At 50.7% G+C, this 26,726-nt stretch overlaps 3 protein-coding genes across 3 annotated transcripts in view; 2 read left to right on the top strand and 1 right to left on the bottom strand.

The window, feature by feature from the left end:
- The window catches only part of Sult2b1 (sulfotransferase family 2B member 1), a 48,082-nt gene extending 34,173 nt beyond the window's left edge, over positions 1–13,909 (top strand). The window contains exons 4-7 of the mRNA XM_004672305.2: positions 3,823–3,949; positions 4,631–4,725; positions 11,928–12,108; positions 13,689–13,909. Coding sequence (XP_004672362.1) covers positions 3,823–3,949; positions 4,631–4,725; positions 11,928–12,108; positions 13,689–13,894 — 609 coding nt within the window. The 3' untranslated portion in view covers positions 13,895–13,909. The remainder of the gene's footprint in view (positions 1–3,822; positions 3,950–4,630; positions 4,726–11,927; positions 12,109–13,688) is intronic.
- A 2,502-nt stretch (positions 13,910–16,411) lies between these two features.
- Positions 16,412–26,084, bottom strand: Fam83e (family with sequence similarity 83 member E). The gene is made up of 5 exons (XM_004672274.2): positions 25,509–26,084; positions 23,343–23,510; positions 22,939–23,063; positions 17,998–18,406; positions 16,412–16,654 (listed from the first exon to the last, which is right to left on the bottom strand). Exons 1-5 carry the CDS (start codon positions 25,980–25,982, stop codon positions 16,412–16,414), a joined length of 1,419 nt encoding a protein of 472 aa, XP_004672331.2. The 5' UTR covers positions 25,983–26,084.
- On the top strand, positions 20,495–20,857 carry Spaca4 (sperm acrosome associated 4). Its single transcript, XM_004672273.1, has one exon. The coding sequence runs from the start codon at positions 20,495–20,497 to the stop codon at positions 20,855–20,857; it is 363 nt and encodes a 120-aa protein (XP_004672330.1).
- Positions 26,085–26,726: the final 642 nt, after the last annotated feature.

Raw genomic sequence — 26,726 nt, 5'->3', positions numbered from 1 at the left:
TTTTTAAAAGATTAAGGATTGAGAAAGACACTCCACATTGACCTCTGGCCTCCACACACACTCATGTGCACACCACACCACCCACGTGTAAAAATAAAACACATTCCATACACATGCAAAAACAAAACCCAAAGTGTTCCAGGGGAGGCCCCAGTGAGAAGGCACTGTAAGAATGACTTGGACAGAGATGCAAAGGCCCTGGGGTGAGTCGGGTGTGTCTGTGGACCAGTGGAGGTCCATGTGGCTGGAAATTGTCAGCCAGGGGGAGGGTGTGAGCAAGAAATCAGGAGACAGCAGCAGCCAGCATGTGCAGGGCTGCCTTTACCAGAGGGACAAGAGCCAATCCAAGCTCCCTGGCGTCCTCTGGCGGCAAGGTTGGGAACTGACTGTGAAGCCCTGGCAGAAGTAAGGAGGCCAAAGAGCCCCATCTCCCCTCTGTGCAGGGAGATGACCATGGAGGCTGGATGTGGCCGTGGAGGGAAGTGAGGGGACTGAGCTTGATGTGTATTTTGAGGGTTTATTTTATTTTATTTTTTGGTTTTTCAAGGTAAGGTATCACTTTAGCCCTGGCTGACCTGGAATTTACTATGTAGTCTCCAGCTGGCCTTGAACTCAGTGATCTTCCTACTTATGCCTCCAGAGTGCAGGGATTAAAAGTGTGTGCTCCACCACACCCAGCTGAGTTTTTTTTTTTAATGTGAGGGAGCAAGAGTGAGAATTGGCATGCTAGGGCCTCTAGCCATTGAAGTCAACTCCAGATGCATACGTCCCCTTCTGTGCATGTGTGACCTTGCGTGCTGATGTCACTGCATACATCTGGCTTATGTGGGATCTGGAGAGTCAAACATGAGTCCTCAGGCTTCACAGGCAAGTGCCTTAATTGCTAAACCATCTCTCCAACCCACAAGTTATTTATTTATTTATTTATTTGAGAGAGAGAGATGGCAGACACACATGCAAAGAATAAGTGGAGCAGGGCCTCTAGCTAATGCAAATGAACCCCAGACACATGCGCCACCTTGTGCATCTGGGTTTACATGGGTTCTGGGGACTCGAACCTTGGTCCTTTGGCTTTGTAGACAAATACCTTAACTGCTAAACCAACTCTCCAGCTCTGATTTTTTTTTTTTTTGAGGCAAGTTTTTGATATGTAGTCTAATCTGGCCTTGAACTCACTATGTAGCCCAGGCTAGCCTCAAACCCATGACAATCCTCCTGCTTCACCCCGACCCAAGTATGGGGATGTGAGTCACCATGCCCCAGCCATATATTCAAGATATGGGCTGGGCGTGGTGGCGCACACCTTTAATCCCAGCACTCGGGAGGCAGAGGTAGGAGGATCGCCGAGAGTTCAAGGCCACCCTGAGACTACATAGCTAATTCCAGGCCAGCCTGGACCACAATGAGATACTACCTCATAAAACAACCAAAAAAAAAAAAGAAAAGAAAATATGGTGCAGGGGGTTGGAGATTTAGTTCAGTGGGTGAGCTCTTGCCTAGCAAGCGAAAGGCCCTGGGTTTGGTACTCAGCTCTGGGAGAAAAATGTCAAACAACAACAACAACAAAAAGATATGGTGCAGGACACGAATGAACGCTGAGAACAGAGGTGGCACCAGGGCAGAAAGTCCAGGAGAGCTTGCAGGAGCTCCCAGCTGGCCTCTCCCAGGGGAGTCCTGTAACACCAGCGTGGAGTGTTGCCAGCTGGAGAAGCCCAGCTAGAACTCGGTGATCAGGGATCTCACTGCTCCTTACAGACAGGGCCACCCAGCCACGTGACAACAGCACAAGGTCCCTGGTTCCGTTTGGCTCCCAGGTACCCACTAGCTCCAGACCCATATCCCAGGTCTGCAGATTCTCGCCAAATAGGAGGCTTTTGGGCCTGAACTTTGGACAGGCCACACCGCTGAGCAAAGCAGCCATGAGAGGTGTGAGACTGGACAGGGCTCAGGAAGACACCCACAGTGTCTGAAGCTTCGTTGAGGTCCTTCTGATGTCTCAGGTTTCTTTCTCAGCACTCACACCTACCCACACACACCTGGCAGTTCCCTCAGATTCTTCCAGAGCCTTCTGGGGATGGGCTCAGAGATTAGAGAGACCCGCTCAGGCCTCCAGGAGCCCCTGTTATAAGGGTGGTATATCGCCAAGGAGGCAGTCAGGCTCTTTGAGGCCCAGCAAGCAAGCCATCTGGAGCCGGGCTCTGGACAAGAGCTGTGAGCTTCAGCCTGAGAGATGGTTACTGATGCACTGGAGGAGGGGGAAGGGCTGCCAGCCTATAAGAAGACCCTAGGCGTCTAACCACATGGAGGGCAGAAGCTCAGGCACAGGTGGAAACACAGGCTGTGGCTTCCATTGTGGAACAAGGAGGCAAGAGCCATGTGGCATCTTCACCTTCTTCATCTGAAGTTCCAGGCCTTCCTTCGATTTTTAAGAAATATATTTTGTTTATTTATTTATTTGAGAGAGAAAGAAAGACAGAGGGAGAGAATGGGTGTGCCAGGGCCTCCAGCCACTGAGCAATCTCTCTCTATATATTTTTTGTTTGTTTGTTTGTGTTTTCAAGGCAAGGTCTCACTCTAGCCCAGAATGACCTGGAATTCACTATGGAGTCTCAGGGTGGCCTCAAACTTCTGGCGATCCTCCTACCTGTGCCTCCCAAATGCTGGAATTAAAGGTGTGCCACCATGCCCAGCTAGATTTTTAAAAATGTTTTATTTATTATTATTATTATTATTATTATTATTATTATTATTATTATTATTTGGTTTTTCGGTTTTTCAAGATAGGGTCTCACTGTAACCCAGGCTGACCTGGAATTCACTCTGTATTCTCAGGGTGGCCTTGAACTCATGGCAATTCTCCTATCTCTGCCTCCCCAGTGCGAGGATTAAAGGCGTGCGCCACCATGCCTGGTTTATTTATTTATTTATTATAGAGACCTGGTACGCCAGGATATCTAGCCACTTCAAACAAACTCTAGATGCGTCACCTTGTGCATCTTGGTTATGTGGGTACTGGGGAATTGAACCTGGATCCCTGGGCTTTGCAGTCAAGAGCCTTAACTGCTAAGCCATATCTCCAGCCCAAAATTTTTATTTTATTTTATTTTATTTTTTAGAGAGAGAGAGAGTGAGAGAATTGGCCAGCCAATGCCTCAGCTACTAAAATCAACTGCAGATCTTTGTGCCACCTAGTGGGCATGGGTGACCTTGCATTTGCCTCACTTTTGTGCCTCTTCCTGCCCAAAATTTTTATTTTTATTTATTTATTTTATTTTCCGAGGTAAGGTCTCACTCTTGCCCAGGCTGACCTGGAATTCACTATGTAGTTCTGGCTGAACACACAGCGATCCTCCTACCTCTGCCTCCTGAGTGCTGAGATTAAAGGCGTACACTGCCATGCCCAGCAAGATTTAGAAAGAGAAAGAGAGAGTCAAGGAGAGAGGACGGTGCAGATGCAACAGGACCTCTTGCCCCTGCAAACAAACTCCAGACACATGTGCCTCTTTGTGCATTTGGCATTACATGGGTGCTATCAGGATTTGCAAGCAAGCATCTTTAACTGCCGAGCCATCTCCCCAGCCCTGACTTTTACTCCCAGAAGCCAAACTGTCCTCCACCTGGCTCAGAAAAGCCCTCAGAAAAGTGTTTGTGGTTAGAGGAGGAGCTGAGCTGAGCTGTGGAGCCATTGTTAGCTGGAAAATTCTCTGAGAACTCTACCCTGAGTGCTTCCTGCTTCTTACTGCGGGGTGAGAGCAGGGGCAGCCTGAGGGGCGGGGGTCCTGCCTGCGGCTGACGTGTCTTCCTCCCACTGTCCACACACAGGTAATCTACCTGAGCCGGAACCCCCGCGACGTCGTGGTCTCTCTCTATCATTATTCTAAGATTGCAGGACAACTGAAGGACCCAGGCACACCAGACCAGTTCCTTCAGAACTTCCTCAAAGGAGAAGGTGAGGGCAGGGATGGAGACAGTGGGAGACAGAGTGGGAGACAGACAGACAGACAGGAAGAGAGCCCAAGAGAGATGGAGATGGGGAGAGATAGATGTGAGGGAGACAGAGACAGGGAGAGACAGAGATAGGGAGAGATGGAGATGAGGAGAGACAGATGGGAAGAAACAGACAGGGAGAGCCAAAAAGTGAAAGAAGGCGAGCGTGCGTGGTGGCGCACGCCTTTAACCCAGCTCTCAGGAGGCAGAGGTAGGAGGATCACCGAGAGTTCAAGGCCACCCTCAGACTACATAGTGAATTCCAGGTCAGCCTGGGCTAGAGCAAGACCCTACCTCAAAAAACAAAGAAACTGATAGGTGTGGTGGCGCACGCCTTTAATCCCAGCACTCGGGAGGCAAAGGTAGGAGGATCGCCATGAGTTCAAGGCCACCCTGAGAGTACAGAGTGAATTCCAGGTCAGCCCGCGCTAAAGTGAAACTCTACCTTGAAAAATCCAAAAAAAAAAGCAAACAAAACAAAAAAAAGTGAAAGCAGGCACAACTCAGGCACCTGCTAGTCAAAGGCCCCGAGACCCTGACTTTGCAAGGGAATCTGAGCGAAGGGCTAAGGGCGGACTGGACAGCTGGACAAGAGAGGGGCAGGTTGTGCGGGACCCCGGCTCACCCGCCCTCCCACCCGCAGTGCAGTTCGGCTCCTGGTTCGATCACATTAAGGGCTGGATCCGAATGCGAGGCCGAGAGAACTTCCTGTTTATCACTTATGAGGAGCTGCAGCAGGTACGTGCCTCCCTCGGCCACCCCTCCCCACTGGCACCCACTGTTAGGGGTTACTTGCAAGGGTCTAAAGAGCAAAGGAGGAGAGCAAAAGAGGATGGGCAGGCAGGGGCAAAAATGTCTCAGGCAGAAGGAACGGCTTGTGCAAAGGTCCTGAGGTAACTCTACCAGTGAGCCACAGATTCTAGGCAAGAGCTCTACTGTTGAGCCACGCCTCCAGCCCTCTTTCTACATGTTGAGGCAGGATCTCACTAAATTACCAGAGCAAACTTTTGGCTTTTAGGAATACTGTTTTATTTATTTATTTGGTTTTTTTGGAGGTGGGGGGTCTCACTCTAGCTCAGGCTGACCTGGAATTCACTATGTAGTCTCAGGGTGGCCTCAAACTCACGACAATCCCTCTACTGCCTCCCGAGTCCTGGAATCAAAGGCGTGAGCCATCACACCAGGCTTTTTAAATTTTATTTATTTATTCGTTTATTTATTTTGGAGTTTTCAATGTAGGGTCTCCCTCTAGCCCAGGCTGACCTGGAATTCATTTTGTAGTGTCAGGGTGGCCTTGAATTTATAGTGATCCTCCTACCTCTGCCTCCCAAGTGCTGGGACTAAAGGTGTGCGCCACCACACACTGCCTTTTTAAAATATTTTTATTCATTTATTTATTTGAGACACAGAGAGAAAGATCTAGAGAGAATGGGCATGCCAAAGCCTCCAGCCACTGCAAACTCCAGATGCATGTGCCACCTTGTGCATCTGGCTTATGTAGGTACTGGGGAATTAAACCTAGGTCCTTAGACTTCATAGGCAAGTGCCTTTACTGCTAAGCCATCTCTCCAGCCCGATAATGCTTTTACTTTTTTGTCGTGGTAGGTTCTCACTCTCTAGCCCAGGCTAACCTGGAATCCATTATATAGTCTCAGGGTGGCCTCAAACTCATGGCAATCCACCTACCTTTGCCTCCTGACCAAGTACTGGAATTAAAGGCATGTGCCACCACACCTGGCTCCAGGATTTTTTGTTTGTTTGTTTGTTTGTTTTTTGTTTATCAAGGTAGGGTTTCACTCTTGCCCAGGCTGACCTGGAATTCACTGCGTAGACTCAGGGTGGGCCTTGAACTCACAGTGATCCTCCTACCTCTGCCTCCTGAGTGCTAGGATTAAAGGTGTGTGCCACCATGCCTGGCAACTAGGAATATTTTTTATTTATTTATTTATTTTGATTTTTTTATTGACAACTTTCATAATTGTAGACAATAACCCATGTTAATTCCCTCCATCCTCCCTCTTTGAAACTCCACTCTTCATTATGCCCCTCCCCCTCTCAATCAGTCTCTCTTTTACTTTGATATCATGATCTTTTCCTCCTATTATGATGGTCTTGTGTAGGTAGTGCCAGGAACTGTGAGGCCATTTTGTGTCTGGGGGGAGCATGTTGTAAGGAGTCCCACCCTTCCTTTGGCTCTTACATTCTTTCCACCACCTCTTTTGCAATGGACCCTGAGCCTTGGAAGATGTGATCTAGATATTTCAGTGCTGAGCACTCCTCTGTCACTTCTTCTTAGGAATACTTTTTTTTTTTTTTTTTTTGAGAGCGACAGACACAGAGAGAAAGACAGATAGAGGGAGAGAGAGAGAATGGGCGCGCCAGGGCTTCCAGCCACTGCAAACGAACTCCAGACGCGTGTGCCCCCTTGTGCATCTGGCTAACGTGGGACCTGGGGAACCGAGCCTCGAACCGGGGTCCTTAGGCTTCACAGGCAAGCGCTTAACCACTAAGCCATCTCTCCAGCCCCAGGAATACTTTTTATAGTGGGAAAAATCACTTAAAGTCCCCTGAGATTCTCAGAGCCCCCTCAGTTTCCTCCCTAGAATAGGTGCAGAGAGCTGGGCTTCATGAGTTTGAGACTAGCCTGAGACTACATAGTGCATTGCAGGTCAGCACGGACTACAGGGAGACTCCACCTTGAAAAGTAAATGAGTAAATAAGGACCAGATGAAAAGAAGAGCTCTTAGCCTCGTGGTGAGATGCAAGCCTGGCTCTCGCGTGGCCCTCACACAAGCCCCTTGCCAGCATCAGAGTCACGTGGAAAGTGGGAATGATTGGGGTCTGAATAAGGACCTTTCAGACTTCTTCCAGCAATGAAGGCAAATGTCTGTCACTTGCTACAAAGTAACAGGCATGGGAGACTGAGCAGTTGCCTCAGAAAGGAGAAGAGGGGAGGCATGTGCAAGATTTGCACCCGTGAGGCTGTCACGCAGCATTCCTGGAAGGCCGAAGCAGGACAGTCACTGAAAGTCCACGGCCAGCCTGAGCTACAGAGTGAATTCTAGAGTGAGACCATGCCTCCAAAAATGAAAGCGAGCCCAGTGTGGTGGCGCACGCCTTTAATCCCAGCACTTGGGAGGCAGAGGGATTGCTATGAGTTCAAGGCCATCCTGAGATGACATAGCGAATTCCAGGTGAGCCTAGAGTAGAGCAAGACTCTACCTCAAAAAGCCAAAATAAGAAAGAAAGAAAGAAAAGAGAAAGTCACCAGGTGTGGTGGTACACACCTTTAATCCCATCAGGAGGATGACTGTGAGTTCAAGGTCAGCCTGAGACTACAGAGTGAATTCCAGGTTAGCCTGGGCTAGAGTGAGACCCTACCTCGGAAAACAAACAAACCAAAGAACCTGGGCTAGGGCCGTGCGTGACTCCATGGGTGGAGTGCTTACCACACAAGCATGAGGACCTGAGTTTGGATCCTCAACACCCACATAAAATGCCAGCGGTAGCAGCACACACCTCTAACCCAGCACTGGGGAGGTAGAGACAAGGGCTTGCTGTCTAGCTGGTCTAGCTGAATTGGTGAGATCCAAGTTCAGGGAGAGACCTTGTCTTAAAAAAAAATAAGGTGGAGGGGCTGGGAAGATGGTTCAGTGGTAAAGATATTGCTTGCAAAGCTGGCTGGCCCAGGCTATATTCCCCAATACTCATGGAAAGCCAGGTCAAAAGTGCCATATATGTCTGTGATTGGTTTGCAACAACAGGAGCTCTTACACACACACACACACACACACACACACACACACACACGCACACACATACACACACACACACACACAAATACATAAATAAGGATAAAAAATAAGGGCTGGAGAGATGGGTTAGCAGTCAAGGCACTTGCCTGCAAAGCTAAAGGACCCAGGTTCAATTCCCCAGGACCCACATAAAACCAGATGCACAAGGTTGTGCATGTATCTGAAGTTCTTTTGCAGTGGCTAGAGACCTTGGTGTATCCTCTCTCTTTCTCAAATAAATAAAAATTGTAAAAGAAAATAAAATAAGGGCTGGAGAGATTGCTTAGTGGTTAAGGCACTTGCCTACAAAGCCATAGTACTCAGGTTCAATTCCCCAGTACCCACATAAGCCAGATGCACACAAAAAAATAAAGAAAAAAAAAACACAGATGGTGTGTTCATCTGGAGTTTGTTTGCAGTGGCTAAAGGCCCTGGTGCACACATTCTCTCTCTCTCTCTCCCTCTCTTACTTGTAGGGTCTCTAGCTCAGGCTGACCTGGAATTCACTATGTCACTATGTAGTCTCAGAGTGGTCTCTAACTCACGGTGATTCTCTTACCTCTGCCTTCCAAGTGCTGGGATTAAAGGCTTGTGCACCATGCCTGGTTCATATGCAGTGGCTAGAGGCCCTGGTATGCCCATTCTCTTTCTCTCTGTCTCTCTCATAAATAGTGAAAAATGCAATATTTAAAAAATAAAAATAGGGGCTGGGGAGATGGCTTATCAGTTAAAGTGCTTGCCTGCAAAACCAAAGGATCCAGGTTTGGTTTCCCAGTATTCACGTAAGCCAGGTGTACAAGGTGGTGCATCTGGAGTTCATTTGCCATGGCAGGAGGCCCTGACGTGCCTATCCCCTCTATCTCCCTCTCTGATAATCAAATAAGTAAAATATTTAAAAAATTTTAAAAAACTAAAAATATAGGGCTCATGACCTCCTTCATCATATAAAAGTAAAACTAAACAAATAATAATAAATAAAATAACATGAAGAGTGACACACACACATACATGTGTGCACAAATGTGTCCACATACACTTGAACAGAGCTGGAAGCTAGAACTTTACACCTTCAGAGAGGGTCGGTTATTTGCCCAAGGCACACAGCAATTTATTATAGCTCTAACAGTTGAGTTTTTTTTTTTTTTTTTCTTATCCTGATAAATTTCTTTTGATGGAACATTCAGGAAAAGGTTTCAGCATTACCCCTACCTCCCCCACGAGAATCAAGCTTTATTCTCCCAATGAAAAACTGGGCCATGGAGCCTAACACAGCTTCTGGGCCACTCCTGGGGTGTGTGGCGCCACCCACGTGTCCGTTTCTGGGACATACCAGTGACTGGGAGAATGAAAGGTTATGAAACCAGGACTGACCTGGAAAATTGGGCCATGGGGCTGTGTGCCACCGACCAGAGGGCTAGCTATGCAGGGCGCTGCAGGTTTCAGAAGGCAACAAGGAAGAGGGGGGCCATGCATTTGAGCCCCAGGCAGTGTGGCCTTGGGACAAGTGTTTTCTGGGCATCTGCTTGCAAACTGGGGTATCATTTCCCTTAAAAAGCTGGGCAGGATGGCGCACGTCTGCACCAATGTCAGTTTTAGTGAACCAATGAGTTTACTGGGATTATTACAGAGCAGGGTCAGGGCCCACTTACAGAGCACGGAGACCTCCCCCGCCCAAAGTAGCCTATACAACCGAGAAGACTCACCCCAGCATGGATGATGACCCCTGCCAAGGAATTTAGAGGAGCTCCCTGCTCTGGAGGGTTCTTCCCTCAGCCTCAGGGTGAGGGCTTCCCGAAAGCATGGAGCCCCCGAAGCAGCCACGCCACTGAGCAGCCTCGTCTCAGCATGGGTGACGACTTCCCCATGGCTGCTTAGATGGGGTGCGCTGCCCCTAGATCTGTATCCCTCAACCCTGTCTCCCTCTGAGGCCCCAAGATCTCGTGCAGTACTGCATACAGATGGTACAGAGTGCCTGAGATCTCAGGTTGCGGGTCTGATGGCCTTGCATGTGCCCGTCCTTCTAGGTGTGTGTGAGGGGGGATATCAACAGGCCCAATCTCCTGAATCTCTCTTGAGCTGTTCCAGCTGCTTGTGTGTGTGTGTGTGTGTGTGTGTGTGTGTGTGTGTGTGTTTTCTCATTTTTCAAGGTAGGATCTCACTCTAGCCCAGGCTGACCTGGAATTCACTCTGTGAATTCACCAACTCACGCTGGCTTTGAATTCACAGCAATCCTCTTACCTCTTCCTCCCAAGTGCTGGGATTAAAGGTGTGCACCACCACGTCAGGTTCCAGCTGCATTTGATAGTGGTTTACTGCTTTTAAAGACTTCTCTTTTTCAAACATTTATTTATTTGAGAGAGTGAGAAGAGGCAGATAGAGTGAAAGAGAGAATGAGTGTGCCAGGGCCTCCTGCCACTGCAAAACAAACTCCAGATGCACGCACCACCTTGTGCATCTGGTTTCACATGGGCACTTGGGAATCGCACTTGGGTCTTTGGGCTTTGAAGGCAAGTGCCTTAGCCAGTAAGCCATCTCTCCAGCCCTGCTAACTGCCATACAACAGGGCTGAGGTGGATAAAGAGGCTAAGGCTGGACCATGGAGCCCAGCACTGATCCCAGTGGATGCTGTGGAACAAATATCCAAGCTATGTTTATGAAGGAAGGCATTTATTGCAAGCTTACAGGTCCAGGGAGAAGCTCCATCAATGGCAGCAGAAGCTGCTACCATACATCCAAGCCGAGAGAAACAACTAAAACAGCCAGCAAAAACCAAAAACAGGGCTGGAGAGGTGGCTTAGTGGTTAAGGCACTGGCTTGCAAGCCTGATGGGCTAGGTTCAAATCCCCAGCTCCCACATGTACAAAGCAGCACATGATTCTAGAGTTCATTTGCAGTGCAGTGCTCAATCTCTCTCCCTTCCTGCTTGCAAATAATAAAATAATTTTAAAAAACAGGGCTGGAGAGATGCATTAGCAGTTAAGGCGCTTGCCTGTGAAACCTAAGGACCCAGGTTCAATTCTGCAGTATCCATGAAGGCCAGATGCACAAGGTGGTATGTGCATCTGGAGGTCTCTTTCCTTTCTTCTCTTTCTCTCTCTCTCTCTCTCAAATAAATAAAATAAATTTAAGAAGTATTAAAAAACAAAATAAACCAAAACCCCAAAGCACAAGCAGGACCCCATCCCCAGCTCAAACCCCTCTGCACACCTCTGGGCTGGAATTCATATCTGCCCCCAAACACAGGAAGCACCCCCAATGACACCTCCAGCCAGGCAGCTAGAGACGCAAGTTACAAGCCTTTCTTTGTTTTGTTTTGTTTTTTTTTTTAATTTTTTTTTAATCCCCTGTGTCAAGTACAACAAACATTTTATAGCAAAGTGAGTAACCTCTCTCTACGGGATGTGAGGTGCAATATATCGGAGTATAGAGCAATACCCTGCAAGCTAAGAGCCTAAAGCCTTTTGTTTAGTTTTTTGAGGTAGGCTCTTGCTGTAGCCCAGGCTTACCTGAAATTCACTATGTAGTTTTAGGGTGGCCTCAAACTCATGGCAATCCTCCTACCTCTACCTCCCAAGTGCTGGGATTAAAGGCATGCATCACCATACCCAGCAAGTCTTTTTTTTTTTTTTTGTAAATTAATTAATTTACTTATTTGCAAGCAGAGACACAAATAGAGACAAAATGCACACACCAGGGCTTCTAGCCACTGCAAATGAACTCCAGATGCATGTGCCACTTGGTGCATCCGGCTTTATGTGGATACTGGGAAATTGAACCCAGGTCATTAGGCTTTATAGGCAAGTGACTTAAACACTGAGCAATCTCTTCAGCTTGCAAGTTACAAGCGTTAATAAAACACCCGAGACTATGGAAGACATTCATTCACACTACCACAGTACACACGCTGGTCTTGTACTAAGGGTGTGGGGAGACTTCTGACTTTCAGGAGTGGTTCTCCCTAAGGTGCTGAGGTGACTTCTGCCAGCCCACTCACCTCTTGTCCATCCACAGAACCCTCTTAGAAATCCTAGAGGTTAGGACATCCAGCCCCTTGGCTTGGAGGTAGGGAAACAGAGACAAAGAGACAGAGATTCACTAGAGCACCCTAGGTCAGGTTGCTGACTCCTCCCTCTCTCCCTGCCCCAGGACCTGCGAGGCTCCGTGGAGCGCCTCTGTGAGTTCCTGGGCCGGTCTCTGGGCGAGGAGGCGCTGGGCTCCGTGGTGGCACACTCCGCCTTCGGAGCCATGAAAGCCAACACCATGTCTAACTACACGCTGCTGCCCCCCAGCTTGTTGGACCACCGCCAGGGGGCCTTCCTGCGCAAAGGTACGTGTCCACGTGACCTGGGCCAGTTCCTTAGCGTCTCTGGGTCGCATAGGGTGGCCAGGTCCACTGTAAGCCCAGGATCACCTGCACTCTCAGAGCTCAGCAAGGGGCTCCCACACTGGTGCAAAGCATCCTGGGAACCGCCATAGCCAGCCAGAACTGCAGGAGGCCAAAGTCCTCCTCAACTCTCTGTTTGCCAAGTTCACAACCCAGTGTGCAGAACTCAGTGGTAAACCGGTGGGCAGCACAGGCCTGTAATCCTAGTACTGGGAGGTGAAGGCAGGAGGATCTGGAGTTTAGGCCCAGCCTCAGTTACATAGCAAGTTCAAGGCCATGTTGGGCTACACGAGACCTTGTCTCACAAAACAAAATGGGATACTTTGACAACCCGGGCATGATCCAGGGCCCCGCCCCCACCCCACCCCGTCCCCAGGTTCTCTGCCATGCAGTCACACATTCTAGATGTGAAGGATTGCAAACCCCTGCAGGGAACCCCATGACTTCACCAGGAGAGTTGTCATCTTAAACCCAACATGATAAGACTGGAATGGACCCTGGGGCATAGGCAAAGACCTGGCCCGCAGTGATCTCCCTTGACAAGAGGGCCCTGGGGCTGGGAGATTGCCATAAATAAATAGGGCTTGCAATACAAGCATGAGGACCTGAGTTCAGATCTCCAGCACCCACACAAAAACTTGACATGGTAGGGTACTGTGTGCCTGTAATCCTAATGCTGGGGCGGGGCAGTGGAAACAGGAGGATCCCCATGGCTCACTGGCTAGCTCATATAGCCTAATTGATGAGCTCCACATCACTGAGACCCTGTTTCAAAAATAAAGTGGATGGCTGGGTGTGGTGGCGCACGCCTTTAATCCCAGCACTGGGGAGGCAGAGGTAGGAGGATCTCCATGAGTTCAAGGCCACCCTGAGACTACATAGTGAATTCCAGGTCAGCCTGGGGTAGAATGAAACCCTACCTTGAAAAACCAAAAAATAAAAATAATAAATAAAAATTAAAAATAAAGTGGATGGCATTCCTGAGGAACAATATCCCAGGCTGTCCTCTGGGTTCCTCATGCACATACATGTGCACAGGCATGCACATACAAGCCTACACATGCATAATAAAGAAATAAATACAGCCCTCGGGCCTAGCTATGGGGTTAACGAGGTCCTCCGCTCATGTATGGCAGCCCCAGCGCACCTGGCAGCGGCCCCCGGTCACAGCAACAGTGGAAGTCACACAGGGACACTGTAGAGGAGGCTTGTCCTGGTAGGGGTGGCTGGTGCAGGCCACCTACGAGATAGCACTCTCACTGTACCGGACAAATAGAAATACTGAGACCAAGGCGAGTTCTGGAAAGGTCTGGAGGGCCATGAGCAGTCCCATGCGGAGGGAGGGGATGGTGAGCATGCGCTGTGGCAGCACGTCAGTCATGGTTAAGGGAGCGGGGAGAGGGAGGCAGAGCCCATCTGACATCTGCCGGGATGTGGGAAAGAGGACTCTGGAAGACCGGGGTAAGGACAACACCCAGAATCCTCATCCCCCCCTCCGCGCCCCTCCCCCATGTCTACTCCAGGGGTCTGCGGTGATTGGAAGAACCACTTCACTGTGGCACAGAGTGAAACATTTGACCGGGTCTACCGTGAGCAGATGCAGGGGCAGCCAAGCTTCCCCTGGGATGTGGACCCAGAAGCCATCAGCCAGGACCAAAAACCTGACCCTGAGCCCAGCCCTGGCCCTGGCACCGCCTCAGATGACCCCCACCCAGGATCCTCACAATAAACTTATCACTCTGATGCTCTATGCTGTGCTCCCAGGGGAGAAGAGGGGTGTGAGTGGGTGGCAGTGGGGAGACAGGTCAGAGCCTGAGGTGGGGACCCAGCCCCACCACGGGGACCGTGTAGCCCTCTGCTCCACAGAAGATGAAGATGCCTCAGGGAGCATGGCTTGACCCACTTGTAATCTCTACCCTGGGGATGTGGAGGCAGGAAGGTTGCAAGTTCAAGTACAGCCTGGGCAATTTAGACCCGGTGTCAAAAATAATACATGGTTGCCAGGCGTGGTGGTGCACGCCTTTAATCCCAGCATTTGGGAGGAAGAGGTAGGAGGATCACTGTGAGTTCAAAGCCACCCTGAGACTACATAGTAGATTCCAGGTCAGCCTTGGCTAGAGTGAGACCCTACCTTGAGAAAACAATAAATAAATAAATAATAACTATAGATGGTGCTGGAGAGATGGCTTAGGGGTTAAAGTGCTTGCCTGCAAAGCCTAATGGTGGCACAATTCTCCACTACCTACATAAAAGCCAGATGTACAAAGAAGCATATATATAGAGAGAGTTTGTTTGCAGCAGCTGGAGGCCCTGGTATACCCATTCTCTCTCTCTCCTCCATATTTTTCTCTGCTTGAAAATAAATAATTAAAAAAAAATAGGACCAGGCATGGTGGCACATGCCTTTAATCCCAGCATTTGGGAGGCTGTGGTAGAAGGATCACCAGGAGTTTGAGGCCACCCTGAGACTACAGTGAATTCCAGGTTAGCCTGAGCTAGAGTGAGACCCTACCTCAAAAAAACAACGGAGAGGCTGGAGAGATGGCTTAGTGGTTAAGCATTTGCCTGTGAAGCCAAAGACCCCAGTTCAAGGCTCGATTCCCCAGTACCCACATAAGACAGATGCACAAGCTGGCGCATGCATCTGGAGTTTGTTTGCAGTGGCTAGAGGCCTGATGCGCCCATTCTCTCTCTCTCTGTTGCTCTCAAATAAGTAAATAAAAATAAACAACAAAAAATAAAATAAAATAAAACTTAAAAAAAAAAAACACAATGGAAGCCGGGTTGGTGGGGCATGCCTTTAATCCCTGCACTCAGGAGGCAGAGATAGGAGGACTGCCATGAGTTCAAGGCCACTCTGAGACTACAGAGTTAATTCCAGCCTGGACCAGAGTGAGACCCTACCTGAAGAAAAAAAAAAAAAAAGGAAAAATAGGGCTGGGGCTGGAGCATTGGCTTAGCAGTTAAGGCACTTGCCTGCGAAGCCTTGGGCCCCATGTTTAACTCTCTGGGTCCCACATAAGCCAGACACACAAGGTGACGCACATATCTGGAGTTTGATTGCATTGGCTGGAGGTCCTGGTGAGTCATTTCTTTTTCTCTTTCTCCCCCTCTCTCACAATAAATAAATAAATAAACAAACAAACAAACAAATAAATAAATGGCTTGGCTTTGGCATGGTGTCACACGCCTTTAATCCCAGCACTCAGGAGGCAGAGGTAGGAGGAATTCAGTTGTTGTGAATTCAAGGCTAACCTGGAACTAAAGAATGGGTTCCAGGTCAGTCTGGGCTAGATTGAGACCCTACCTCAAAAAATATATAAGAGGGCTTGTGAAATGGCTTAGTAGTTAAGGCATTTGCCTGCAAAGCCTAAGGACCCTGGTTCAATTCCTCAAGACCCACGTAAACCAGATGCACAAGGGGACACATGCACCTGGAGTTCCTTTGCAGTGGCTAAAGGCTCTGGTGCACAATTTTCTTTTTCTCCGTATCGACCTCTGTCTCTCAAATAAATAAATAAGTAAATTATATATATATTAGATGGGGCTAGGGGTATGTCTTCAACAGGGACAAAGGACTAAAGCTCAGACTCCCAGATCTCAAGGGTCTAAGTGAGGAGGGTAGGGTCCAAATTCCTGGATTGAGGACTTGGATGTGGACCCCTTGGTCTGAGGGCCCAAGGTCTGGACCTCTGGTTCTGAGGGAGGAAGGCTAGACTGTTGGGCTCGGGAGAGGCTGTGGAAACAGACACTTGTGCTGTGGAGGAGTTTAATCTGAGCAGAAAGAGTCGGATACACAACCCCTCCCCCTGTTCACAGGCGGCTCTGTGGCTCCAACTACTGTATCTCACAGTTTCAATTCCCTCAAATTTCCACCATCCTCCATCATCGTGGGCTCTCTCCTCTCCTGGACTCAGTTTACCCACTCTCCTGAGCATGGTGGGTATGGGAAGCTGCCCCCTTTTGTCCTTGGGTCTCTCCACATAGTCCATGGTGGGATACCTCCTCAGCAGTCCTGTCCAGGGTGAACAGGATGTGCCTTGGAGCCCGCTGCTAGTGGAGACCTTCTGTTCATTTTCCAGGCAGAGAGACAATGGTTAGAACTGTGCAGGGCTAACCCAGCTCCGATCAAGCGAGAGCCATCTCCTGTGCCCGGACCCTGAGGCCAAAGGCAAGGTCTAAGGCCCAAAAGTTGGCAGGGGCTCTGAGCTGACAGCCAGCTGGCCACATTCGGCCAGGGCTCCTCTCAGCGCCGCCGCCCAGGGCCTGAGCCAGGGGTCCAGTCTGAGGCAGAATTATCACCCAACCTCCTTCGGGCTGGAGATACATAGTGCAGGCGGCGGGCAGGAGTCACAGGCAGGGGCCCACCCCAGGGCTGCGACCAGGCCAAAGGACGGGAGTCCATCTCACCCCAGGGGCCCCCTCCAGCACCCCGCTGCCTCATCAGGGCCCTTGCAGGAGTGTCCTTGGAGTCCCATGACTTCTTAAGCTGTGAAAGGAAGAAGAGGAAGGTGAGTGGAGACTCCTGTGGCCCAGAGGCAGGGAGGGAGGTGGAGAGAAAGGGAGATGGGGGTACAAGGCAAGAGGAGGATGGGAGGTGTTGGAGGAAGAGCTGTAGATGGAGGATGATTTGGAACGGGGAGGAAAGAAGGGATTGTAGATGGAGAAGTTAGAGAGGGAGAAAGTGAGGAGGAGGAGCTGGAAATGGAGGAGGAGTTAGAGAGGGAAGAGAGTAAAAGCGGTTAGGGCTACGCTTGGTGGAGCAACCTGGTTCATTCTAGCACTCCAGAGGTTGAGGTAGGAGGATCACTGTGAGTTTGAGGCCAGCCTGGAGCTAGAGTGAGATCCAGGTCAGCTTGTGCTAGAGTGAGTGTGAGACCCTACCTCCAAACAACCAAAAAAAAGGGGGGGGGGGATGAATGAGTTAGCAAAAGAGAAGAGGAATTGGAGATGGAAGAGGAGTAACAGAGAAGGGGTTGGAAGGAAGAAGGTGGAAGGTGAAGCTGGGATGGGATGGGCAGGAAGGAAGGGAGGATGAGGTGAAAAGAAAAGGGAGGAGGGAGGTCTTAAGGATGAGAGAAGACCCGAGAGCTCAGAGCCTCCAGGAGGTAAGCCTGAGGCCTGGGACCCCCAGACCTACAGAAAAGCCTCCATTCTTGCCTCCTAGCTGGGGAGGAACCGGCATTGGTTGGCAGCCATCTGCGGGAGCAAATGTTTGCCAAGGGAGGTGATGCTGGGTGATGGCAGCTCAACCCAGATGGAGATGAGGACCTTGCCCTGCCCAGCCCTTTTACACCCTTCCAGCTCTGGCTTTACTCACAGGACTTGGGAAGTGGTTCTGTTCTAGTTCCCACTTAGCAGATGTGGACACTGAGGCTGGGCGGGTGTCAGCTTACAGAGGGATGGCACCCCATCTACTTGCATCCAGGGGGAGGCTGCCTGTCTCCCCAAAGTGACTGTTTATACCTCTGCAACTACCCATTTTATAGCAAGAGAAACTGAGGCTCAAAGAGAAAGTCACCTGCTCAGGGCCCCACTGTCTATGCAGCTAGGGACAATTCTAGGCTTCCTTGGTGCTCTTTTCCCCAGAACCCAGGAGATCCTTAAATCCAGGAAGCTAAGCAAGTCCCACTTGAGACAGCCAAGGGCTCTGGTACTTCCCTTCCTCTATATATGAAATACATATGGGCTGGGAGATTGGGAGTTCAAGGGCAGCCTTGGCTAGACAGAGAGGGCTCTACTCTCTCATAAAGCCAAAGAAAATAGCATACTGCATACTTCCTGTTTGGGGGTTTGGGGTTCAGAGCAGTTGACCCCAGGGCTAGGTCTCACCTCATTGTCACCATCACTGGAACCTGACAGCTGGGACAGGCGGCTGAGGTCCCACAGGGAACGACTAGGCCGGGTCGGTGGGCCACTAGCTGTCCTTGCACGCACACTCCTTAGGATGTCACTGAGAGCTGGCCCTGGGGTGGCAGGGGCCTCCTGTCCATCCCCCTTAAGGATTCGACAGGCAGCCAAGCGTTGGGCTAGTGGGCCTCCAGGGAGCAGTGGGGACACAGGGGCCACTGGACAGCGGAGGGCCACATGGTGTGGGCTGAGGAGGTTCCGGGTGGGCGCAGGTGGGAGTGGCCCTGAGGCCGCATACAGTGTGCGGAACTCGTGGCTGAAGGCATCTGCAATTTCCCCAGTAAGCAGGGTCACCAGGCCCCGATGCAGACGAGCATCACTCCATGTGAAGCTGGGGACATGAAGAAACAGTCAGAATCCGTGTGGGGTGGCCCCCCTCCAGATCCCCAGCCAAGTCCCAAGTCACCTATAACCTCCCAGTCCTTGGCTTCCCCCTCTGTGGAATGGGACAAGGAAGTGCCCACCTGCCTGATGGGAGCTGATGTCGGGAAATCATGAGATAAAATATTTATATCAAGTAGGGTCTGGTGGCGCAGGCCTACATGTAATCCAAAACTCAGGAGGCTGAGGCTGGAGTACTGCTGTGAGCTCAAGGTCCAGTCTTGGCATAGCAAGACCTTGTCTCAAAACAAACAATAAAACCAGAAAAGGGGCTAGGGAGATCACTCAGTGGATAATGTACTTGCTGAGAAAGCACAAGGACTTGATTTAGGTACCTAGCACCCACATAAATGTCAGGCAGGCACAGCAGCCCACCTGTACTCCCAGAGTGGGGAGGTGGAGACAGGGATCCCCAGGACGAGCTGGGAAACTCTGGCAAGTTCTGGGTTCAAATGAAAGACCTTTCTCAGTAAATAAAGGGAAGAGTGATTGAGAATGACCACCCCCTCCACATCAACCTCTGACCTCAATATATACACGTGTGCAAATGGAACACACCCATCATACTAGCACTCAGGAGGTGGAGGCAGGAGGATCAGAAGTTGGAGGTTGGGGCTGGTAAGATGGCAACTGTTTGCAAAGCCTAATGACCCAGGCTCAGTTTCCCAGTATCCATGTAAAGCCAGATGCACAAAGTGGCATATGCCTCTGGTTTGTCTGCAGTGGCTAGAGGCCCTGGTGTATCCTCATACTCTGTCTCTGCTTGCAAATACATTTAAAAAAATTTAAGGTCATCCTTGGCTGCATAGTGAGTTGGATGCCAGCCTGGGCTACATGAGACCCTGTCTCATAAAATAAACAAAAACAAGCTGGGCATGGTGGTGCATGCCTTTAATCCCAGCACTCAGGGGGCAGAGGTAGGAGGATCTCTGTGAGTTCAAGGCTACCCTAAGACTACATAGTGAATTCCAGGTCAGCCTAGGCTAGAGAGAGACCCTACCTGGGGTGGGGGTGGGGGGTCAAAAAACACACACACACAAATCAACAAAACAAAAACGGAAAGAATCCTCACAAATATTTTTAATTTTCTTTCTTTCTTTTTTTGGCTTTTCAAGGTAAAGTCTCTTTCTAGCCCAGGCTGACCTGGAATTCACTATGTAGTCTCAGGGTGGCCTGAACTCACAGTGATCCTCCTACCTCTGCCTCCCCAGTGCTGGGATTAAAGGTGTGTGCCACCACACTTTTATGAGTCAAATGAGCTTAAACGTGGGACCTGCCCTGCCCCCACTGAGGGAATGCCTCAATTTCTCCATCCTAAAGGAGAGCAGATTAGTTTCCTAAAAAAATCACAGGACTGACTGAAGACTCATGGGCTCCCTAGTAATGCTGTGATTAAGCACGTGCTGTATGCCAGACTCTGAGTTCCAGCTGCCCATTTGGCACATGGAGCTGAACCAGGGCAGTGTGTGTTTCCAGCTTCTTTGCATGGGCCTGCTGTCTGTGGAGGGCAGTCCCTGTCCCAGTGTGGATCTCGGCTCTCCACAGACACCTGACTGCAACAGGATAAAGAAGCTGTACACCTAATCTTATCTGAAAGAGCTAGAAGAGATTATAGCAGTTCTAAGCCAACACAGGGGCCCCATGGACAGGCCAGTCTCCCTCCTGGGCCTTGGGACATTAGTGAGCCTTGGCAGTGTCTTTATCTTGGTGGGTAACAGTGCCTCTGTTCCCTTGTCTGCTGCCCAGACAGTAACCCCTCCTCCACTCACAGAAGCCAGGGAATCCTGAGGGTCTGTGAGGTCACCATGTTCTATTGCCCAAAGGCTTGTGGGCAGTGACACTGGTCCATCTCTACCCCAAGGACGTGAGAGCTCCCGAGAGAAGGACTCAGAGCATTGGGAACCAGGAACACCAGTTCCAAGTGCAGACTCCAGAGGTCAGGCCAAGACGAGGGGCAGGAGGCATTCTGGGAGGTCACACTCTGCTGTCCAGGAAGCTCCTGGCCTGGCTCAGGTGCCATCCACACCGCCAGGCCACCATGGTCGTTGGTTGGCTGCTGCTTCTGATGAGCCTGTCCCCAAGCGCAAGAGCCATCAAGGACTGTGTTTTCTGTGAGTTCACTGACTCCACGCAGTGCCCTGGCACCCGCATGCATTGTGGGGACGACGAGGACTGCTTCACAGGCCGTGGCACGGCCCACGGTGTGGGGCCCATCATCAACAAGGGCTGCATACGCTCCGCCAGTTGTGGTCACGAGGAGCCTGTCAGCTACATGGGCCTCACCTACAGCCTCACCACCACCTGCTGTTCTGGCCATCTATGCAATAAGGGTATCTGTCCCACCACAGGGGCCATCAGCCTGGTGCTGGGCTTGCTGCTGCTCCTCCGGCACTGGCTGTAACCCGCAGGGAGGGTCAGGCCTGGCACTGCACCCTACACCTCTGACTCTACCTCCTTCCCCCATTAAATGGCCAGGGGCCTGGACAATGTCTCAAGGTCCTGGTTTCTTCCATTTGAAGGACTTCAGGAACCCAGCTGGTGAGGTCCCCATCTGAGCCAGCATAGGGCCATGGCCCATGTGTCACAGAGCTATGTGTGTCATTGCTTCTAAGATATGTCTTCTCAGTTTGGATCCTTCACTGTGCTGGCAGCACCTCAGAGTCCATGATATTGGTAAACAGTAATAATAATAGGGCTGGAGAGATGGCTTAGCAGTTAAGGAGCTTGCCTGCAAAGCTAAGGACCCAGGTTCGATCTCTCTCCAGATCTTAAGTAAGCCAGACGCACAAAAGGTGAGTCAAGCACATGGCTGCACATGCCCACTAGGCAGTACAAGTGTCTGGGGTTTGAATGCAATTCTCTCTCTCTCTCTAAAAAATAATAATAATAGCTACGCCACAGCCTGGGCTAGAGTGAGACCCTACCTTGAAAAAAATAAGTTGGGATCAGTACTCGTTTTTATTATTTGTTTATTTTGAGGTAGGATCTCACTCTAGCCTAGGCTGACCCAGAATTCACAGCGATCCTCCCTACCTCTACCTCCCAAGTGCCAGAATTAAAGGCATGCACCACAATTCTTTCTTTCTTTCTATTTTTATTAAAGAAAGAGAAGAGGGAGGAGAGAGAGGGAATGGGCACGCCAGGGCCTTCAGCTGCTACAAATTCTAGACAAATGTGTCTCTTGTGCACCTGGCTTACGTGGGTCCTGGGGAATCAAACCTGGGTCCTTTGGCTTTGCAGGCAAATGTCTTAATCACTAAGCCATCTCTCCAGCCCACAATTGTTTTCTTTTTGAGACAGGATCTCATGCAGCACAGACTGGCCTCTATCTCTGTATGTAGCTGAGCATGATTTTTGAACTTCTGGTCCTTGTATCTCCCCCCCCCCCCAAGTTTTGGGATGACAGATGTGTACCACCAAGTCCAGTTTATGCAGTGCTGGGGATGGAGCCCAGAGGCTTGGCATGCTAGACAAGCATTCTACCACCTAAGCTCCAGCCTCAGCCCCTTGCTTTGGCGGTTTGAGACAGGGTTTCATGTAGTCCAGGCTGACCTCCAAATTGCTATGTAGCTAAGGAATGAGTTTGTGTTCCTGATCCTCTTGCCTCAGCCTCCCAAGTGTGGGACGACAGGTGTGCAACACCAAGTCTGGCTTCAGAGCCTTCTTATGTCATGTGCTGGGCACCACACCTGCTCTGCCCTCTAGAAAAGCCAGGAAAGTAGTGAAGCCGCAAAGCACAATGGTCCAGGGCTGCTGGTGGTTCTCAGAGTGGGAACTGGACTAGCAGCACCAACATGTGGGAACTTGCCAGAAACACATGCATGTCTCCAAGTCCCACTGAAGTCCAAGTGATTTGGGACAGAAAGCGAGGTTTCAGGAAGTCCTCCCTGGACGCTAATGTGATTCCCCCCACCCCCACCTACCATTGTAGAGGTCTACTGTTCAGGCGCGTGGGGGGGGGGCGGGCACCCTGCAGCATCTAGCAACTTCGTGAGGACTTTGGAATTATGATGGTGGTAATGGGTAGGGGATACTGGGCAGAGGGCTGGGAAGTGGCTTAGCATCCTAATGTGAGATCCCCCCAGACAGTCTGATATATAAGAGGTATGGCAAAACAGGCAGAGAGGTAAAGTAAGGTGCCCAAAGTCACAGTACAGCTAGTAGCTGGCAGAGCTAGGATCTAAATTCAGGCCATCTGGAGCCCAGAGTTCACACCTATTTTCTGGATTGGGATTTATGGGTGAAATTGAGACACAGCCCAGGCCACTCACTAGGCCTGTTCACCCAGGCAGGCCTGGCTTTAGCCCCCCACTCTCTGCAGCAGGATACCTTCTTTCTAGCTAAGGGCCTGTGGGCTTATTTTACAGCTGAGGATGATAAAAGGGGGCCCAGAAGGGGTACCTACTGTCCTTTGTGTATGCCAGGGGAGGTCTGGGTACAGGACGCCATGGGGGAACAGTTGGGGTGAAGCAGACACCTCACCTGTAGGATCCCGAGATGACCCTGTCCCCATCAAGAAGCACAAATTTCTCCTGCACATGGCCAGTCACCTGGCGTCGCCAGCGGCTCTGGAAGGTGTGGCCCCGCACGGTGCGGATGTCCAGGTTCTGGAGGGAGGGGGAGAGTGGACCTTTGCTCAAGTTCACACAGTTAACTCGGAGCCTCTACCTGGGTATCCTATGGCTCCACAGGTGATGTCCTAATGTCCCAGGGCCAACACTAAGCCACAAGAGTCTCTAGGTGATACCCAGCTCCGACCCAGACCACTTGGGAGACATCCACTTTGCCCAATGTCTGGGGCTCAGATTTCCGGGGACCCCAGTGGCCTAGGACCCATGGAAGGGTCAAACTCTGGGGAATGCAGAAGCCTTGGCCTAGGTTCCTACCTCAGTGGCCCAGGGGTTAACTCCCAGCTGCTGAGCCATCACCAGGAAGGAGGGCAGCTGCTGGCGGTCGAGCAGCAGATAGACAGGCACCCATCGTCGTGTGGCAGCGTCCACTAAGTCTGAGAGCAGGTCGGGGTCGGTGAAAATATCCATGACTATGGCCACCAGCTGGGGGTGGGGAGAGAGCATGGGACATGGAGCGCAGGGCACTAGAGTACTGGAGGGGGGCATTGGGGCATTGTGGCAGCGTGTTCTGGAGGAAGGTTCAGGGCCTGGCTTCCATGGGATGTGCAGGGGCTGTAAGGGAAACCCCAGAGCATGGAGTGAGAGCCAAGCAGCTCTTCCTGGAGAGGACAGCTCCCAATTTCTGGAAGACTGTCATCTTAAATCCCATGTTCATGTTGGTCAATTGTCCCCAAAATCTCTAGGGCAGTACGGCCTCAGGTCAGTAGCTGTCCATTTGGGTCATCAGGAACATCCTGGGTGCTGGGGTCAGAAGGGCTAGGACACCAAAGCATGCTGGGAACCATGGTGTGGCCAAGGGCTTGGACCTTTTTTACACAATATTGTGGTAACAACTCTGAGTCACCAGCTAGACTACTCATAGGCAAGAGCTGAAATTGTCGGATGTCTCAGTTTCCTCATGCCCTCTATGGCACAAGAGCAAATCCCTACCTGACAGGGCTCCCAGAAAGCCATGCACATTAACCCATTCAGAGCACTTGGCATGGCAGCCAGAGACCTCCACAACTGCTACCTAAAGGGTATCTGGAAAGATGGTTCAGAAGTTAAAGGCACTTGCTTACAAAGCCTTCCAGCAAGGGTTCAATTCCCCGGCCACACATGAAAAGCTAGATGGGTGTTGGTTTGCAGTGGGCATGCACACAAACACACACACAAATAAAATTTTAAAATATGGGCTGGAGAGATGGCTCAGTGGTAAAGGCACTTGCCTGCAAGGCCTAATGACCCAGGTTTGATTCCCTAGTAACAACGTAAAGCCAGATGCACAAAGGGACACATGCATCTGGAGTTCATCTGCAGTGGCCTAAGGCTCTGGCACACCTATTCTATCTTCTCTCTCTGCTTGCAAATAAATAAAAACATTTAATCTCCCCCCACCCCCAGGTAGGGTCTCACTGTAGCCCAGGTTAACCTGGAATTCACTATGTAGTCTTAGGGTGGCCTTGAACTCTCAGAGATGATCCTACCTCTGCCTCCCGAGTGCTGGGATTAAAGGCATGCACCACCATGCCCAGCTAAACTTAATCTTAAAATTTTTTAAGAAATATTTATTTGTTTGAGAAAGAGGCAGACAGAGAGAGAGAGAGAGAGAGAGAGAGAGAGAGAGAGAGGGAGGGAGGGAGAGAATGAACATGCCAGGACCTCCAGCCACTGCAAAATGACTCCAAATGCATGTGCTATCTTGTGCATTTGGCTTACGTAGGCCCTGGGGAATTGAACTGAAGTCCTTTGGTTTTGCAGGCAAACGCCTTAACCGCTAAGCCATCTTCTTATTAAAAAAATTTTTTTAGTAGCCAGGCGTGGTGACACACACCTTTAATCCCAGCACTTGGGAAGCAGAGGTAGGAGGATCACCATGAGTTCAAGGCCACCCTGAGACTACGTAGTGAATTCCAGGTCAGCCTGAGCTAGAGTGAAACCATACCTTGAAAAAAAAATTTTTTTTTAGGGGGCTGGAGAGATGGCTTAGTGGTTAAGGTGCTTGCCTGTGAAGCCGAAGGACCCAAGTTCAACTTCCCAGAACCCATGTAAGCCAGATGCACATGGTGGTGTATGCATCTAGAGTTCCTTTGCAGTGGCGAGTCCATGGTGTGCCCATTTCCTGCCCCCCCTTCAAGGTTTCAAGGGACTGAAGGGGATTACTGCGCCAATGGTGTGGAGGGGGAAGGCTACAGCCTCTGGTAGTGGAGGGCAATGGCTGACTCAGAGGTCATAGCTCCATTTAGGACCTATGAATCCTTGACCCCCAGGTCTTGGAAAAACCAGGGGCCCTCAGATCTGAGGAGGTGAGAATGAGACTCAGGTTGTGGACTCCTGAGCCTAGGTTGAAAGGAGGGATTTAGCCTTGCAAATTCTGGGAAGGGACAGGAATTGGCATGCACATAAGGAACAGAGGTGGTGAAGGAGTGCCCACATACTCACCTTGCAAGCAGCTTGGATCTCCCCACGCACCAGCTCTTTAATGGGTGGGTGGCCCTCACATGGTGGCTGGGTGTAGAGCTGTGCCCTGGTGATGCCTTTCCATGCAGTGTCCTCCGGCCAGCCCAGCCGCAGCAGGGGCGCTGGCTCCTCGGTCTTCCTGGGCCAGTAGGTAAGGCTGTCCACATCCTCATCAGTGGTGGTGGCTCCTTCACCTGACCCTCCAGGATCCTGTCCCGCTACTATCCAGTCCTCAGCAGCCACAGCCAAAGCCTGGGCCTCATCCGTGCTCAGGAAGAGCCTCAGGCCCTCTTGTTGCACACACAACCGAAAGGCTTCCACTCCCTTACTTAGCAGGGCTTCAAGTGCCAGCCGCTGGCCCTCAGAATACAGGAAACCTGGGCTGGCCTCCGTCAGGCGGGGCTCCCCAGTCCCTGATTCCACTCCTTCCAGTGCTGCTAGTTGGGAGGCTGCCATTGGGGACCTGACCACCCGGGGGCTTCCAGCAGACCAAGTGGCCACCTGTCTCCACAATCAAACTGCAAAGTAGCCACAGGCCAGACGTCTCAGGTTGCTCACATCAACTCTCTCTGGTTGGTTACCTGAGTACTCTGCTGACCACCAGGCATCTCTCTGTGGACCATCTGAGGGACACTTCTGACCACTGGCCTCAGCTGTACCTGGCTTGTCAAGATGACCCAACTACTCCAGTGGTAGGTCTACCTTTCCAACTACCTCCAAGGAAAAAGCCACCTGCCCATCCCTGACCACCCTACTGTCCCTAACACCACAGGCTTGCCAATTTAACTTGGTCTTATTGCCAGGTCAGTCTGGACAGAATCTCATGGCAGTTGCCCCCTTACCTGCTCTCAAAGGATGACCATAAAGCCCTTAGACCTGCCCTTGGATGTTAAAGGAAAGCGCTCCAACCCAGACCTGCTCAGCCCTCACTCAGGCTTCTAGTAATGTCATCCTTACAACCTGCGTGGGGGTCCACAACACAGACCTAACTCCCCCAGCTGAACAGTGTCCTGAGGTGAGTCCAGCCCGGCTTCTCTACCTCAATCTTATGATCTCCTGCCCCGGTACCAGCTACTTCCTGGACAATAACCACCCTCTCCTACCAAGCCTATCAAGGATTCCGGCCCCTAGCAAGGTATTTGCCCTGAAGAGAGAACTGAAGTTAAGGCCAGACCTCTAGCCCCTAGCTCTCACCTGACC

This window comes from Jaculus jaculus, chromosome 14 (genome assembly GCF_020740685.1).
Source record: "Jaculus jaculus isolate mJacJac1 chromosome 14, mJacJac1.mat.Y.cur, whole genome shotgun sequence".
NCBI lineage: Eukaryota > Metazoa > Chordata > Mammalia > Rodentia > Dipodidae > Jaculus > Jaculus jaculus.
The sequence above is the reverse complement of the archived record's forward strand: the minus strand, read 5'-3'. Positions and strand labels throughout refer to the sequence as shown.

Coding starts and splice junctions, on each gene's coding strand:
- Spaca4 (XM_004672273.1), top strand. CDS start 20,495: ATGGTCGTTGGTTGGCTGCTGCTTCTGATGAGCCTGTCCCCAAGCGCA.
- Fam83e (XM_004672274.2), bottom strand. CDS start 25,982: ATGGCAGCCTCCCAACTAGCAGCACTGGAAGGAGTGGAATCAGGGACT. Junction 23,064..23,342: donor TTAACCCCTGGGCCACTGAG/GTAGGAACCTAG, acceptor CCCTCCCTCCAG/AACCTGGACATCCGCACCGT. Junction 18,407..22,938: donor GTCATCTCGGGATCCTACAG/GTGAGGTGTCTG, acceptor TCATGTCCCCAG/CTTCACATGGAGTGATGCTC.